At 49.2% G+C, this 18,856-nt stretch overlaps 1 protein-coding gene across 10 annotated transcripts in view; it reads right to left on the reverse strand.

The window, feature by feature from the left end:
• GRIN1 (glutamate ionotropic receptor NMDA type subunit 1) overlaps positions 1 to 18,856 on the reverse strand; it is a 130,677-nt gene that overhangs the window by 47,134 nt on the left and 64,687 nt on the right. For all 10 annotated transcript variants that reach the window (XM_075324520.1, XM_075324517.1, XM_075324518.1 and 7 more), the window contains 5 exons: positions 17,745 to 17,909; positions 7,468 to 7,586; positions 7,127 to 7,239; positions 5,362 to 5,510; positions 3,558 to 3,715 (listed from right to left, as the gene is read on the reverse strand). In XM_075324520.1, the coding sequence (XP_075180635.1) occupies positions 3,558 to 3,715; positions 5,362 to 5,510; positions 7,127 to 7,239; positions 7,468 to 7,586; positions 17,745 to 17,909 (704 nt within the window). The remainder of the gene's footprint in view (positions 1 to 3,557; positions 3,716 to 5,361; positions 5,511 to 7,126; positions 7,240 to 7,467; positions 7,587 to 17,744; positions 17,910 to 18,856) is intronic.

An 18,856-nucleotide genomic window follows, 5' to 3' on the forward strand; every position in this document is an offset into this window, starting at 1 on the left:
GGTTTTGGTCCATTCTTCCACATACACTCCTCACATCCTGTATGGAGACACTAGTCACCTGCATTGCTCAGGTGGGTTTTGGCCCATTCTTCCGCACACACTCCTCACATCCTGTATGGAGACACTAGTCGCCTGCATTGCTCAGGTGGTTTTTGGTCCATTCTTCCACATACACTCCTCACATCCTGTATGGAGACACTAGTCACCTGCATTGCTCAGGTGGGTTTTGGTCCATTCTTCCACATACACTCCTCACATCCTGTATGGAGACACTAGTCACCTGCATTGCTCAGGTGGGTTTTGGCCCATTCTTCCGCACACACTCCTCACATCCTGTATGGAGACACTAGTCGCCTGCATTGCTCAGGTGGATTTTGGTCCATTCTTCCACACACACTCCTCACATCCTGTATGGAGACACTAGTCACCTGCATTGCTCAGGTGGATTTTGGACCATTCTTCCACACACACTCCTCACATCCTGTATGGAGACACTAGTCGCCTGCATTGCTCAGGTGGGTTTTGGTCCATTCTTCCACACACACTCCTCACATCCTGTATGGAGACACTAGTCACCTGCATTGCTCAGGTGGATTTTGGTCCATTCTTCCACATACACTCCTCACATCCTGTATGGAGACACTAGTCACCTGCATTGCTCAGGTGGATTTTGGCCCATTCTTCCGCACACACACTCTTCACATCCTGTATGGAGACACTAGTCACCTGCATTGCTCAGGTGGATTTTGGCCCATTCTTCCACATACACTCCTCACATCCTGTATGGAGACACTAGTCACCTGCATTGCTCAGGTGGATTTTGGCCCATTCTTCCGCACACACACTCTTCACATCCTGTATGGAGACACTAGTCGCCTGCATTGCTCAGGTGGATTTTGGCCCATTCTTCCACACACACACTCCTCACATCCTGCAGGTCCAGGCTTCTTCCATGAGCTCTCAGCTTTAGTTCCTTCCATACATTTTCTATTGGATTCAGCTCTGGTGATCCATTCTAGCAGATTTATTTTCTTTCTCTGAATCCAGTTGAGAGTTTCCTTGGCAGTGTGTTTGGGATCTTTGTCGTTGAGTAAACTTTAAACGAGCTTGACCATGCTTTTTGTTCCGCAATGGAGTCCTGAGTGGTGAGCGTGCATACAGGAGCGTGCATACAGGCCATGGAGGGGGAGTGCATTACTTATTTTCTGTGAAGTAATTGTACCTGCTGACTCCAGGTTTTTCTGTCACTCTCCACAGGTGTCCTTGGCTCTTGGACAACTCTTCTGATACTTATATTCACTCCTCTGTCTGAAATGTTGCAGGGAGTATCTGATCATGCACGATTTATGGTGAAATGATGTTCTTTCCACTTCCGGATTGTGGCCCCAATAGTGCTCACTGGAACCTTCAGTAATTTAGAAATTGTTTTGTAACTAATGCCATCAGTATGTTTTGCTAAAATAAAATTGTGAAGGTTTTGAGACAGCTCACTGGTTTTACCCATCATGAGATGTTTTTTGTGAGGCACCTTGGTAATAAGACACCTTTTTACAGTCCATCAGTTGAACCAGCTGATATTATTTTTTCCTAAGTGGCAGGATTGCTTTCTAATTAATAGATTTCAGCTGGTGTCATGACTTTCATGGCTTTTTGCACCTCTCTTTCTTCATATTTTCTATACTTTTTCCCCTGTGTAATTTCTCATTATTACACATCATTAAATTTATGGACATCTCTGGTTTGATTTCTTTGCCTGTGTGGATTGGATGGGTTGTTATTGACATCTGGTGAGACGTTCATGACAATTGCATCTTTTAGAAATATATTTACTTAGCAACTTGGTGACGTGTTCAATACTTATTTTACCTCCGATGCACAAGACTGCTGGGGGTCTGGCTGTTGAGACCCCCATTGATTCTGTGCATTACTGCTCCATTCTAATGGGGATAAAAGTACACCATTCAGTCGAGGGGTCCCAGCTCTCCTACTCCCATAACAGAGATGATAACTTGTTTTCGGCAGACTGCCCCTTTCTCTGGTCCAATGCAAAATCTGTAACAAGCCCTCTATGTAGCAAGCACCATCATTACATTTACAGTATTTGCATTCCCTAATATTGTGACGCCCTGGCCTATCAGGTCGTCACAGGGTATTGTGCAATCTGCCTTCTGCACAGTATCCGCATCCTCCTTGGTTACGGATCCTGGTCCTTTGGTGTTGCTAAGATCAGAGCCAGTCAAAACCCTAGGAACACTTTACACCACACCCACCAGACACACCATTGGGGGGCCTGAAGGGAATAGGGCCGCCCACTTGGGGGGTTGGTAGGGGAAAGTGAAGAAAGTGAAAAGAGGAGTGTTGTTTTGGAGGTGAAAGAGAGAGGAGGTCAGGAGCTGGGCTCCTTGTAAATACTAGGTGGCAGACGTTGGTCTGGGCCTAGTAGGAGCTGGAACCCCGGTCGCAGGGGATCGTGTCAAGGGGCACGGACGTGCCGAGGAGGGCAGCCGGCGGCCTTGAGCCATCTCCGGGCAGTGGCCAGGGCACGACGGGGTACGTGGACCCTAGGCCGGGAAGTAGCTTCAAGCGTCCTAATAATTTACCCGACGGGGGTGATGCCTTCAAGATTCATCCCTCACCCTCTCCCAAATCGGACTACTAGCGCAACGAGGGGATAGGACTTTTCCCAAAGTACAGTCCACCAAATCCCAAGCATGAACCCTGAGAGCAAGCTCACTCCGTTAGCCATATGGGGCCAACCAGTAAAGACAGTGCCAAGGAAAAGGCCACAGGCTAACAAGAAACACCAAGGGCACGGATCCACACGTGCTCCCTCCCTGCTGCAGAGGTGCTCAGAATTCTGGTTTACAAGCTGTCGGTGTCAGTATTTTTGGACTGAGTGAGTACACAGAAAAACCCCTTTCCTCCTCCCAACGACACCCCCTTCACCACCACCACCACCAGGCCCCGGGGCTCAACCCCCTACTAACGGAGGGGTTAAACATCTTGCTGCCATACCACCGCCACTGGGTTCCCCAACAGCAGCGGTGGTACTCCACATTACCACGCACCGTGGTTGGCGTCACGAACTTCTAACTCCCCTGTACAGACTCCCCTTTTCACACTCGAGTGTCCACACGAACCCCCAGGTCCGGAGACCCCTCGAGCCACCGCGGTTCCAGATCCGAGCGGCTCGGCCGCTGACACGGGGGCGGTACAATATCATCTTATCTACCAAGATTATCAAAATCAGACACCTATAACATCTATTGGCTTAATTCAGATTGTAAATTTCATGAGAGACTAGGCAGGGCATTATATACCGCAATTATAGGATTCAGTGCCCCCTAGGGGACACAGGTAGACATGACCACTATGTCATCCTATCACATATTGTCATGCATTCCTGTAAGAGCCCGACAATAACCTCAGCGAGCAATGCTGTCCGCTTACATTCCACATTATTATCGGTATTCTTAGCCGGATTTCTCGTAGTTTACTTGTGTCAACAGGTTTCTGGCAGGACCACTGCGAGGTGAGATAGAGAGGGATGTACTTACTTATCCCGCACTGCTTGTATGGCTTCGGCCGCGCTCTCGTAGTTATGTTTCTCCATGTGCCGATACATCGTGCTCAGCTCCACCTGTCTCCTAAAGTAAATGTCCACTGAGCTCTGCTTGACCGTGGCGTAGATGAACTTGTCGCTGGGGTTACGAAGCTGCCGAAATAAACAATCAAAGATATACATAAAAAAATGTGAAATAATAATGGATAAGCAACTGATTGCTGGGGGTCCGACTGCAATCTGGAGATCGCTGGAGGTCCCAACGGTCTTGGCAACCCCATATTGAATGGAGCAGGGGTTCACATGCTCGACCTGAGCTCCATTTTTAGCCGCTTGTTGACTGGGTCTCCATGTGATGTATGGTCGTGTTGGGTTCTCCAGAAGGAGAGATGCTCTGAAGTCCAATGTCTCACCTCTAGTGGAAATCTATGGCTTACTGGTAGGATTTCCCTTCCCGTACATATTCCGATGAAGAGACAATGATCTGATCGGCAGTCACGTTGTGCCGTACCTGGCGTTCAATATTTCAGCCGCTCCCATCTGATGTCCTGTATCAGGCAGTGACAAGCTCATCTCTACATACAGGCCCCACGGCCCTTCACTGTACCCAACATTGTATCAGGCCCAGTGCACCTAACATTGGATCAGGCTCAGTGCACCCAACATTGTATCAGGCCCAGTGCACCCAACATTGTATCAGGCCCAGTGCACCCAACATTGGATCAGGCCCAGTGCACCCAACATTGGATCAGGCCCAGTGCACCCAACATTGGATCAGGCACAGTGCAACCACCATTGGATCAGGCTCAGTGCACCCACCATTGGATTAGGTTCAGTGCACCCACCATTGGATCAGGCTCAGTGCACCCGCCATTGGATTAAGTTCAGTGCACCCACGATTGGATTAGGTTCAGTGCACCCACCATTGGATCAGGCTCAGTGCACCCGCCATTGGATCAGGCTCAGTGCACCCACCATTGGATTAGGTTCAGTGCACCCACCATTGGATTAGGTTCAGTGCACCCACCATTGGATCAGGCTCAGTGCACCCACCATTGGATCAGGCTCAGTGCACCCACCATTGGACCAGGCTCAGTGCACCCTCCATTGGATCAGGCTCAGTGCACCCACCATTGGATCAGGCTCAGTGCACCCTCCATTGGATCAGGCTCAGTGTACCCTCCATTGGATCAGGCTCAGTGCACCCACCATTGGATCAGGCTCAGTGCACCCTCCATTGGATTATACTTAGTACACCCACCATTGGATCAGGCTCAGTGCACCCACCATTGGATTAGGTTCAGTGCACCCACCATTGGATCAGGCTCAGTGCACCCGCCATTGGATCAGGCTCAGTGCACCCACCATTGGATCAGGCTCAGTGCACTCGCCATTGGATCAGGCTCAGTGCACCCACCATTGGATTAGGTTCAGTGCACCCACCATTGGATCTGGCTCAGTGCACCCACCATTGGATTATATTTAGTACACCCACCATTGGATCAGGCTCAGTACACCCACCATTGGATTATACTTAGTGCACCCACCATTGGATCAGGCTCAGTACACCCACCATTGGATTATACTTAGTGCACCCACCATTGGATTATACTTAGTGCACCCACATTGGATTATATTTAGTGCACCCACATTGGATTATACTTAGTGCACCCACCATTGGATTATACTTAGTGCACCCACATTGGATTATACTTAGTGCACCCACCATTGAATGCTTTATTGGTTATCGATTGTTGTTTTGTTATCCTAGCGTCTAATTTTTGTGTCCTTTTACTCACCCGGGGGTCATTGATCCCCGTTATCCTTTCCTCCGGCCTGTCCAGCACCAGGAAGGCAGCCAGGTTAGCAGTGTAAGAGGCAACGATGATCATAGCAAATCCAGCCCACACCATCCCCAGGATCCGAGCGGAGAAGCTTCTCGGCGCCCCTGCGAAAGAAGACGTCATCAATCACCGTCATGGGAACATTTAATTTATCGCGATCATTTTGCTTCTGTTCCTAATTGGGGGATCTGATGAAGCCGATTACCCGTCATTAATGTAGTGCTTATATAATGCAGGGGTGATTGCAGGTAATTAATTCTGCACTCTGTCCTGGGAAATAAACATTCATGGCCGCCAAGATCATTTATTGTAGGACTATAGTTATTTCTTTATTAATTAATGACCAAGTGCTGGGACTCACTTTATCAGCAAGAAATTTAGAGGTCCAGGGGGTCCCAAAGCTAAATATGATATAACTCAGAATACGGCCACATTGATAGTCCCCGACAGGCATGGCTCCTGGTTCCCAAAGGTGGTAAAATAGTACAATATTGTAAAGGAGGAGCTGATTTTTTCCTTATATCACGCACTGGGTAATTGCGTCACATTGATAATGGCAGTAGACCTCTAGGTAGTAGAGGCGATAATGAGCTACGCAGAGGAAATCTAATATATAAAGCTGTGTGTGTGTGTGTGTGTATGTATGTATGTCCGGGATTGGCATCTGCACCGTCGCAGCTACAGATACAAAATTTTGCACACTCACACGTCTGGACCCCGAGAGCGTCATAGGCTATGTTTTGAGGGGAAATTGTAACCCCGTGCTTTACAGTTATTCACCAAAAAACCTGCCTCCATTAAAACGAATGGAGCTGGGAGCCACAGTGCAGACAGAACTTCAGAAGAATGCGCAGCCACGCCCTTATATGGAATGTTGGCGTGTCACAATGCAGCCAGGGAAAGAGGCAGACACAGACAGGGAAAGAGGCAGACACAGACAGGGTAAGAGACAGACAAAGACAGGTAAAGAGACAGACACAGAGAAAGAGACAGACGGAAAGAGACAGACAGAGAAAGAGAGGGAAAGAGACAGACAGGGAAAGTGACAGAGATAGATAGACAGGGAAAGAGATTGAGACAGACAGAGAAAGAGACAGAGACAGTCAGAGATAGACAGGAAAAGAGACAGACAGACAAAGAGATAGAGAGAGATAAAGAGACAGACAGAGAGACAGACAGTAAAGAGACAGAGAGATAGAGACAGGCAGGGAAAGAGACAGAGAGATAGAGACAGACAAGGAAAGAGACAGACAAGAGACAAACGGTGAAAGAGACAGACAGGGAAAGAGACAGACAGAGACAAACGGTGAAAGAGACAGACAGAGACAGACCTGGAAAGAGACAGACGGGGAAAGAGGCAGACAAGGAAAGAGGCAGACGAGAAAAGAGGCAGACAAGGAAAGAGACAGATGAGGAAAGAGACAGACCTGGAAAGAGACAGATCTGGAAAGAGACAGACGGAGCACATTACTTGGCCAATTTAGTTAAATCTGTGTGGAATATCTGTGGTGATGAAATATATGTTGGGAAATGCTTCTATTAGCTTAGTTTTTGCCTTTTAATAATTACATTTCTATCTATATGTTTTGTGGTTTTTGTGTGCAGAATACATTTTTGTTAATACATTCTATTTTGTTAACAGCAGTTATTAACCCGGGTGAAGCCGGGGAGTACAGCTAATATATAATATATCCACTTATATCACATATATTAAAGTCACCTTCTCCAATTCCAGAGTTCAGCAGGACACCCCAGGAGAACCACATGGCAGAAGACAGTGTCAGGGCGTCCTCTTCTTCCTCCTCAGTGTTCACCTTGAAACGGCCAAATGGACTGGAAGGAAAAGGTTTACGTTGGGTAAGTCGGGGCATGCAACCCAGATACATATAGAACATGATATTCAGATGAATGGGGATCCTGAGAACTGAAGGCCATATATGAGGTTCATGTAGAGCTCAACACCTACGGAATCATCATGACATTATCGGAAGAGGTAAATAAATAGGAAGCATTGATTATGTCTTTAACATAAAATAAAGTATAAAATCGTGCTGTACTGACCTGAACCGATCCAATAAATACAACATAACGGCCACCACATGTACAGAAAGGCCGACCAGGAGCCATAGAGTACTCTGGAAAGGCTGCATAAATGAGTCCAGCGTACTCCTGGGGATTTCCTGTAACAGCACAAGTCATAGTTATTATATATAATGCTACACATATATAAAAGATACTGAGGTTATACCAGCTGTACATATATAATTATATACAAGAGATACCCAGGTTATACCAGCTGTACATATATAATTATATGCAGGAGATGCCCAGGTTATACCAGCTGTACATATATAATTATATGCAGGAGATGCCCGGGTTATACCAGCTGTACATATATAATTATATACAAGAGATACCCAGGTTATACCAGCTGTACATATATAATTATATGCAGGAGATGCCCAGGTTATACCAGCTGTACATATATAATTATATGCAGGAGATGCCCGGGTTATACCGGCTGTACATATATAATTATATACAAGAGATACCCAGGTTATACCAGCTGTACATATATAATTATATGCAGGAGATGCCCAGGTTATACCAGCTGTGCATATATAATTATATACAGGAGATGCCCAGGTTATACCGGCTGTACATATATAATTATATACAGGAGATGCCCAGGTTATACCGGCTGTGCATATATCATTATATACAGGAGATGCCCAGGTTATACCAGCTGTACATATATAATTATATACAGGAGATGCCCAGGTTATACCGGCTGTACATATATAATTATATACAGGAGATGCCCGGGTTATACCGGCTGTTGTCACGGCCGGGCGGTCGGGCAGACCCAGGAGGTGGATCCACTGGACCGAACTCTCTGAGATGGTGGTAGGGAGTCCGGCAGCTGAAGCACTGATGGGCAGTAGAACAGTCCGTGCAAGTGAAGGCAGCGGAGGAGTCCCAGGGACCACGGAGTCACAGAAGGTGGTCTTGGTGACGTAGCTCAGGTTCGGAGGCCGAGGTGATATCAGGCGGGGTCCGGAACCTCTGGAGCAAGATGACGGGTCACCGCAGGGATCCGGGATGGTACGGACTGTCAGATGGCAGACGGACAGCGTGCGGGGATCAGGACACGGCAGACTGGATGGCGAAGCAGGCACGGCTCTACAAAGAGAGATAGGTGAGTACGAGCACAGTAACACCAGGAGACCTGACTCCTAGCTCAGGGAACACGAAGATCAGGCCCCGCCCCCTTGGACAATGACCCCTTATATACCCTGTACCTGTGCAACCTCATTTCCTGTTAATGGACGCTGGCCCTTTAAGAAAGGGTCAGTGACCGCGCGCGCGCCCTAATGCGCATGCGCGCCGCCCGGGTGCCAGAAGCCAGGGAAGGAGGCTGCGAGGAGGACGCAGGGGAGCCGGCCAGGTCCAGGGAAGCTGTCGGGCGCCGGGATCGGGGGCCCGGAGCCCTGGGACGGACGGAATCCGGTGACTGGGGAGCGGAGAGCGTGGCAGGTGAGCCGGGGGACGGGGGTGAGGACCCGGGGAGCGTGACAGTACCCCCCCCCCCCACGCCCCCCTCCCCGCAACCGGGACATGAAGGCACGGATAAGAGGAGTGCCCACGTTCTCCCTGGGCTCCCAAGACCTATCCTCAGGACCATACCCTTCCCAGTCCACCAGGAAGAACTGTCGACCTCGTACGGTCTTCATGGCCACGATATCCCTTACCGCATAGATGTCATCATCGGCAATAGGAGGAGGGGCCGGACTGGCAGCAGCGGAGAAGGGACCAAGGACAACCGGCTTGAGCAGAGAGACGTGGAAGGAGTTGGGTATCCTCATCGTGGCCGGGAGCTGTAGCTTGTAGGATACCTCATTGATCTTGCTGAGGACCTCAAACGGCCCGATGTAGCGAGGACCCAGCTTGTAGGAAGGTATCTTCAATCGGATGTACTGGGAAGCAAGCCAGACCAGGTCACCAGGAGAGAAACACGGAGGATCCAGACGTCTCTTGTCAGCGTGTTTCTTCATCCGCTGGGAAGCGCGCCCAAGGGACGCTTTGACAGAGTCCCAAATGGTAGCAAAGTCACGAACTGCAGAATCAGCAGCCGGAACATCCGATGAAGGGGATATAGGCAACGGGACGGAGGGTTGAAGTCCGTAAACTACATGGAAGGGAGATTTGGAGGACGACTCACTGATGTGGTGGTTATGTGAGAATTCAGCCCAAGGTAGAAGCGTGGACCAGTCGTCGTGATGGGCGTTGACGTAGTGACGTAAGAAGGAGGTCAAGATTTGATTGACCCTCTCCACTTGGCCATTAGACTGAGGATGGTAAGCAGAAGAAAAGTCCAGAGTCACACCCAGATGTTTGCAGAGCGCCCTCCAGAAGCGGGAGGTAAACTGAGTTCCTCGGTCGGACACGATGTGGGATGGGAAACCATGCAAGCGGAAGATGTGATGTATATAGGCTTCCGCGAGTTCCTGAGCAGAGGGCAGTCCAGCCATAGGGACGAAGTGAGCCATTTTGGAGAACCGGTCCACCACGACCCATATGACTGTGTGTCCAGAGGATAATGGCAAGTCCGTAATAAAATCCATCGCTATGTGTTGCCACGGAATTGTGGGTATCGGCAGAGGCAGAAGACGGCCATAGGGCAGGTGTTTGGGCGTCTTGTTCCTGGCACAAGAGGAGCAGGCAGAGACAAAAGCAGCGACGTCCGTGCGAAGGGATGGCCACCAATAATGGCGTACAATCGCACCCCATGTTCTCTTCTGGCCTGCATGACCGGCTGTTTTCGAGGCATGACCCCAGTGTAACACCTTTTGCCTGTCAGTCTCAGAGACATAGGTCTTTCCGGGCGGTATCTGGGCCAGGGTGACAGGGGCCACCGGAATAATCTTGCTCGGAGGGATGATAGGCTGGGTAGTCTCTTCCTCCTGCTCCATGGGCATGAAAGACCTAGACAAGGCATCCGCACGTACATTCTTGTCTGCGGGTCGGAAATGGAGCTGGAAGTCGAACCTGGCAAAGAATAAGGACCACCTGGCTTGCCGTGGGTTCAGTCGCTGAGCGGACCGTAGGTATTCCAGGTTCTTGTGGTCCGTGTAGATAATCACGGGGTACACTGCTCCTTCCAGGAGGTAGCGCCATTCCTCCAGAGCCAGTTTGACCGCCAATAGTTCTCGGTCACCGATGGTGTAATTACGTTCAGGTGCAGAGAAGCTCTTGGAGAAGAAACCGCATGTAACCATCTTCCCGGAGGAGGACTTTTGCATGAGCACTGCTCCGGCTCCCGAGGAGGAGGCATCCACCTCCAAGGTGAACTGGCGGTTTAACTCCGGACGGTGGAGTACAGGAGCGGAGGCAAATGCTCGCTTCAGTGAGCAAAACGCGGCGTCGGCCGCAGGTGACCAGTCCTTTGGATTAGCCTCCTTTTTGGTCAAAGCGGAGAGAGGAGCAGTCAGGGCAGAGAAGTGAGGGATGAACTGGCGGTAGTAGTTGGCAAATCCCAGGAACCGTTGGATTGCCTTTAGTCCAGAAGGGGGAGGCCAGTTGAGTATGGAGGACACCTTCTTAGGATCCATTTGCAGTCCAGTACCCGAGATGATGTATCCCAGGAAAGGGAGAGAAGACTGCTCAAAGACACACTTCTCATATTTGGCGTATAGACGATTCTCTCTCAGTCGTTGTAGGACCAGCTGGACGTTCTCTCTGTGGGTCTGGAGGTCCGGAGAGTAGATAAGGATGTCATCCAGATACACTACTACACAGACGTAGAGGAGGTCCCGGAAGATGTCGTTCACCAATTCTTGGAAGACTGCTGGTGCATTACATAGGCCGAAGGGCATCACGCAGTATTCATAGTGCCCATCGCGAGTATTAAACGCGGTCTTCCATTCGTCCCCAGAGCGGATACGAACTAGGTTGTAAGCACCCCGAAGATCCAGTTTGGTGAACACACGGGCTCCTCTGAGCCGGTCGAACAATTCGGGGATGAGCGGCAGAGGGTACTTGTTCTTTACGGTGATCTGATTCAGACCCCGGTAGTCGATGCAGGGGCGTAGGTCACCCTCTTTCTTCTTAACGAAGAAGAAGCCCGCTCCCGCAGGAGAGGAGGATCTCCGGATGAATCCCTTAGCCAGGCTCTCTGTGATGTAGGTAGACATGGCCCTGGTTTCGGCTGGGGACAACGGATATATCCGTCCTCGAGGTGGTGTTGTTCCTGGGAGCAGGTCGATGGCACAATCGTAGGGACGGTGTGGCGGAAGTACCTCAGACTCCTTCTTGTCGAAAACGTCTGCGAAGGACCAATAGGCCGAGGGCAGTTCCGGTAGGTTCTCTGGAACCGGAGGTCGTCGGATGTGTGGTATGGACTTCAGACACTTCTCATGACAAGAAGGGCCCCATCGGGTGATTTCGCCAGTACCCCAGCTGACTGAGGGTTCGTGTGTCCGCAACCAGGGAAGTCCCAGCAGGATTTGATGGGACATGTGTGGAAGGACGTAGAGAGAGATGTTCTCGGTGTGCAGGGCACCGATACGTAGTTCGACCGGTCTGGTGACCCAGGAGATGGTATCAGAGAGGGGTCTCCCATCCACAGAGGCTATCACGAGGGGTTTGTCAAGTGGAGTAACAGGCAGCTGGTACTTGTCCACCGTGGCCTGCTGAATGAAATTGCCTGCTGCCCCGGAATCGAGGTATGCCTCAGCCGTGAACCGTGTCTCTCCCGTTGACACTTGCACAGTCCACATAACCGGGTCTGAGAGAGTCCCAGCACCTAGGGTGGCCTCTCCTACCAACCCTAGGCTTTGGAGTTTCCCGGCCTCTCTGGACAGGCGCGTAGCAGGTGTGTGCCCTCTCCGCAGTAAAAGCAGAGGCCCTTGGCGAGCCGCTCTGCTCGACGCTGTTCAGACTGTCGTACTCGGTCAATCTGCATAGGCTCGTGGACGGGAATCCCAGCTGTTGATGACTGAGGTGCGGAGGGCTTCTGGGGAGGTGAGGAATGCCGTACCGGTCGTCTCTCACGAGACAGCTCTTTAGAGCGCTCCTGAAAACGAATGTCCACTCGAGTAGCCAGGGCAATCAGGGCATCTAGGGTGGAGGGCAAGTCACGACCCGCCAACTCATCTTTGATGCGACTCGAGAGTCCCTCCCAGAAGGCGGCTGTCAGGGCCTCATTATTCCACCCGAGTTCAGAAGCCAAAGTGCGGAAACGGATGGCGTATTGGCCCACCGTCAGTGTTCCTTGACGTAGGCGGAGAAGTGATGAAGCAGACGCAGAGGCGCGTCCCGGCTCGTCAAAGGTACTGCGAAAGGCCTGCAGGAACTCTCGAAGGTTCTTGGTCACAGGGTCCTCCTTCTCCCACAAGGGGTTCATCCACGCCAGTGCCTCGCCCTCTAGGTGGGACATTATAAAGGCGACCTTGGCTTGGTCGGAGGCGAATAGATGTGGCAGCTGCGTGAAATGAAGGGAACATTGGTTGATGAAGCCCCTGCAGGTCTTGGGATCTCCAGAATAACGAGGTGGTGAAGCCAACCGGAGTTGGGAAGCACCCGACGAGGCTGCCACTGGTGCGGGAGCCGTGGATTGTCCATTGGAGGACCTGGGTGCCGCAGGCGTCATGGATGCTTGTAACGTGTACAGGCGGGTGTCCACGGAGGTCATAAATTGCAGCATGCGGGTCTGGACTTCACGCTGGCGTTGGAGTTCCTCTTGCAGGGCCAATAGTGCTGCAGCGGGATCCATGGCCTGATCTTACTGTCACGGCCGGGCGGTCGGGCAGACCCAGGAGGTGGATCCACTGGACCGAACTCTCTGAGATGGTGGTAGGGAGTCCGGCAGCTGAAGCACTGATGGGCAGTAGAACAGTCCGTGCAAGTGAAGGCAGCGGAGGAGTCCCAGGGACCACGGAGTCACAGAAGGTGGTCTTGGTGACGTAGCTCAGGTTCGGAGGCCGAGGTGATATCAGGCGGGGTCCGGAACCTCTGGAGCAAGATGACGGGTCACCGCAGGGATCCGGGATGGTACGGACTGTCAGATGGCAGACGGACAGCGTGCGGGGATCAGGACACGGCAGACTGGATGGCGAAGCAGGCACGGCTCTACAAAGAGAGATAGGTGAGTACGAGCACAGTAACACCAGGAGACCTGACTCCTAGCTCAGGGAACACGAAGATCAGGCCCCGCCCCCTTGGACAATGACCCCTTATATACCCTGTACCTGTGCAACCTCATTTCCTGTTAATGGACGCTGGCCCTTTAAGAAAGGGTCAGTGACCGCGCGCGCGCCCTAATGCGCATGCGCGCCGCCCGGGTGCCAGAAGCCAGGGAAGGAGGCTGCGAGGAGGACGCAGGGGAGCCGGCCAGGTCCAGGGAAGCTGTCGGGCGCCGGGATCGGGGGCCCGGAGCCCTGGGACGGACGGAATCCGGTGACTGGGGAGCGGAGAGCGTGGCAGGTGAGCCGGGGGACGGGGGTGAGGACCCGGGGAGCGTGACAGTTGTACATATATAATTATATACAGGAGATGCCCAGGTTATACCGGCTGTACATATATAATTATATACAGGAGATGCCCGGGTTATACCAGCTGTACATATATAATTATATACAGGAGATGCCCGGGTTATACCAGCTGTACATATATAATTATATACAGGAGATCCCGGGTTATACCGGCTGTACATATATAATTATATACAGGAGATCCCGGGTTATACCGGCTGTACATATATAATTATATACAGGAGATCCCGGGTTATACCGGCTGTACATATATAATTATATACAGGAGATGCCCAGGTTATACCAGCTGTACATATATAATTATATACAGGAGATGCCCGGGTATACCAGCTGTACATATATAATTATATACAGGAGATGCCCAGGTTAAACCAGCTGTTCATATATAATTATATACAGGAGATGCCCAGGTTATACCATCTGTACATATATAATTATATACAGGAGATGCCCAGGTTATACCAGCTGTACATATATAATTATATACAGGGGATGCCCGGGTTATACCGGCTGTACATATATAATTATATACAGGAGATGCCCAGGTTATACCAGCTGTACATATATAATTATATACAGGAGATGCCCAGGTTATATCGGCTGTACATATATAATTATATACAGGAGATGCCCAGGTTATACCAGCTGTACATATATAATTATATACAGGAGATGCCCGGGTTATACCAGCTGTACATATATAATTATATACAGGAGATGCCCAGGTTATACCAGCTGTACATATATAATTATATACAGGAGATGCCCAGGTTATACCGGCTGTACATATATAATTATATACAGGAGATGCCCAGGTTATACCGGCTGTACATATATAATTATATACAGGAGATGTCCAGGTTGTACCGGCTGTACATATATAATTATATACAGGAGATGCCCGGGTTATACCAGCTGTACATATATAATTATATACAGATGCCCAGGTTATACCGGCTGTACATATATAATTATATACAGGAGATGCCCAGGTTATACCAGCTGTACATATATAATTATATACAGGAGATGCCCAGGTTATACCGGCTGTACATATATAATTATATACAGGAGATGCCCGGGTTATACCAGCTGTACATATATAATTATATACAGGAGATGCCCAGGTTATACCGGCTGTACATATATAATTATATACAGGAAATGCCCAGGTTATACCGGCTGTACATATATAATTATATACAGGAGATGCCCGGGTTATACCAGCTGTACATATATAATTATATACAGGAGATGCCCAGGTTATACCGGCTGTACATATATAATTATATACAGGAGATGCCCAGGTTGTACCGGCTGTACATATATAATTATATACAGGAGATGCCCGGGTTATACCAGCTGTACATATATAATTATATACAGATGCCCAGATTATACCGGCTGTACATATATAATTATATACAGGAGATGCCCAGGTTATACCAGCTGTACATATATAATTATATACAGGAGATGCCCAGGTTATACCGGCTGTACATATATAATTATATACAGGAGATGCCCGGGTTATACCAGCTGTACATATATAATTATATACAGGAGATACCCAGGTTATACCGGGTGTACATATATAATTATATACAGGAGATGCCCAGGTTATGCCAGCTGTACATATATAATTATATACAGGAGATGCCCAGGTTATACCGGCTGTACATATATAATTATATACAGGAGATGCCCAGGTTATACCAGCTGTACATATATAATTATATACAGGAGATGCCCGGGTTATACCGGCTGTACATATATAATTATATACAGGAGATGCCCAGGTTATACCGGCTGTACATATATAATTATATACAGGAGATGCCCGGGTTATACCAGCTGTACATATATAATTATATACAGGAGATGCCCAGGTTATACCGGCTGTACATATATAATTATATACAGGAGATGCCCAGGTTATACCGGCTGTATATATATAATTATATACAGGAGATGCCCGGGTTATACCGGCTGTACATATATAATTATATACAGGAGATGCCCAGGTTATACCGGCTGTACATATATAATTATATACAGGAGATGCCCAGGTTGTACCGGCTGTACATATATAATTATATACAGAATATACCCAGGTTATACCAATATGTTCCATGTAACAACTCACAACTTTACCATGTGTGAAGAACATTTGGATAATCATAATCAAATAGTCGTGGTTTAACATGACATTGACATCACCCACTGTATAGCATTAATATTTGAGCATTGTATGGCACTGTGATGTTGGCAGTGTGCGGCACTGTTATGTATTCTCTCTGTGGCATCGTTATGTGGGCCTTGTATGGTATTAGACATCTAAAAATATTACAGGTATTGTCAAGCTATCACTAGGGGGCACAGGGACTCAGGTAGGAAAAGAACTCCTGAGTGTAGTTAGACAGAAGTCCACTAGAGGTCGCTAACACAAGAGCAGGGATAGTGATCAGTCAGGGTCTATGCCGGGATGTCACGTCTGTACCGAGGAGGAAACTATCCAAAGTCAAAGAACAGAGCCGAGGTCGGATACCGGGAGAGCAAGTAAGTACTGGTAACGTAGTGGAGGACACGGAACAGGATCGGAGGACACAGAGGTACGGATGGGCAGGAGAAACAGATCGGGGGAATGGAGGTCAGGTCACGTTGGGGGAATAGAGGTGAGGTCAGGTTGGGCAGGAGGGATGTAGGTCAGGTTGGGCAGGAGGAGCGGAGGTCAGGTCACGTTGGGGGAATGGAGGTGAGGTCAGGTTGGGCAGGAGGGATGGAGATCAGGTTGGGCAAGGGGAACAGAGGTGAGGACACACAGTACCGGGTAGCAGGATAAGAAACTGAGAACTTCTCACAGGAATGGAGCACACAGCAGAGCCGGAAATATCACTGGTGGTGTCACAGATGCAGCAGCACCAAGATATGGCGGCATGACCCCCAGAACGAGGCCAGATTGAAGAGGCCTAAACCTCGGAGGCAGGATACATGCACCAGCTCAGAAATGGCAGAGCCCTGTATGAATCATGACAGGTATATCACTGTATTTGTTCCCTTCCAATGATGATCTCAATAAATGAATTGGGAAGTTCCCGGCAATGCACAGTGTATGAAGCTCTCCACACCATGTAGTGGGCGTTTTCAGGTACTGCAGCTCAAATCATGTTCACTTCAATAGGAGCTGAGCTGCAGTACCTGAGAACGACCACTACACAGTGTACGGACGTGCTGTCTACCTCCGGCCCTTGCAGGCCCTGATAACAGCTGACCATTGAGGGTACCGGGTGTAGGACCTCCACTGATTAGATACTGATGACCTTTTCCTAAATATGAAAGTCCTGGAAAACCCTTGTATTCTCTTCGTAGGATTCTTGAAGGTCGATGTTTAGGCTAAAGTGCATTTTCTATTGTGCATTTTAACTTTTAGATTTTTTGCATTTTATCTGAATACTTTGCTTGTTTTACCCTAGAAAAGAAGTCATGCTTCACTCCGTAGCTAGATAGACTTGTTTTGGTCTAGATTTATTTTTTCTTTTGGCATTCTGCTCATTACGTAAACAATCTACACCATGCAAAGTCTATGAACTTTAGTTACCCTGTCCTAGAAAACCCCTTTAATGGGTCGCCCCAATACACATGGAGATGGGCATACGGATCTTACAAAGAGGTGTCCACCTGGCGGCCCCCGGAAGAGGAGAGACGCCCAACATTCTCGGAAGAGTTGACAAATCATTGAGGTATTGTACAAGCCTCCAGGACAGCACCTTCTTCTACCCCACGTACCTTTTTCACCAGGATGGTCAGCCCCTGGTACTTGAACGGTTTGGAGAATTCGATGTACTGAGCGCGCTCGTTGTTGATGGTCAGCGGGGCGACGATCATGTCAGCTTGGCCGCTCAGTAGCTCGCCCATCATCCCGTTCCATTCTTTCTTATTACTGTTATTAACCTGCAATAAAACGATGAACGCGCATTATTCTCGGTTCCGGACCCTCTTATCAGATTAATCTAAGATGATTATTACAAGTGCAAGTTTATAAGATTAGGAACATCTGACAGCAAAAGAGTGTAAGAGGCAAAGTGAATTTGTCAGGTATTATCTCAGATTAATTCTCCAGCAGCTGCACGTAATCTGACAAGTGGATGAGCCGGCGGCATGTCGTCCCACCCGGCCTGCAGGGTCAGCTACTTTGTACGGGATTTGTAGTAAATGCACTCGCGTAGACCCAATGCCTGCATGGTCTGCCAGTCTATGCCCGAATGCCCACGTGGTAAATATTTACACACACCTGTCCTGGGTCTGGTTCTGCTCAGTCCGCTAAACTTTCTTCTTCTCCACGTCGGCCTTTGCAAGTAGACCATCATGCCCCATGTGTTGAACTTTCTAGGCCTATATAAAGTCTTCCAATACACACACCTCTGTCTTGGTATTAAGACTTTAGTGTTCCTAAGACTTTTAGCTTGCCTGTACACCGCTACCTGTCTATGGTCTTCAGGATGTCTCGTGTGCCTGCGGCTTCCAGTACCTCTGCAACCTGTCTGCAGTCTTTACGATGTCTCCTATTAGCTCTGCAACCTGTCTGCGGTTTCCAAGATGTCTCCTGTCTGCCTGTGGATCCAGCACCTCTGCAACCTGATTGAGGTATCCAGGATGTCTTCTGTTTGCCTGCAGCTTCTAGTACCTCTTCAACCTATTTGCAGTCTCCAGGATGTCTCCTGTCTGCTTGCGGCTTCAAGTATCTCTGTAACCTGTCTGAGGTCTCAAGGACGTCTCTTGTATGCCTGCGGCTTCTAGCACCTCTGCAACCTGTCTGAGGTCTCCAGGACATCTCCTGTCTACCTGCGGCTTCTAGCACCTCTGCAACCTGTCTGAGGTCTCCAGGACATGTCTTGTAT

This window comes from Anomaloglossus baeobatrachus, chromosome 9 (genome assembly GCF_048569485.1).
Source record: "Anomaloglossus baeobatrachus isolate aAnoBae1 chromosome 9, aAnoBae1.hap1, whole genome shotgun sequence".
Classification (NCBI taxonomy): domain Eukaryota; kingdom Metazoa; phylum Chordata; class Amphibia; order Anura; family Aromobatidae; genus Anomaloglossus; species Anomaloglossus baeobatrachus.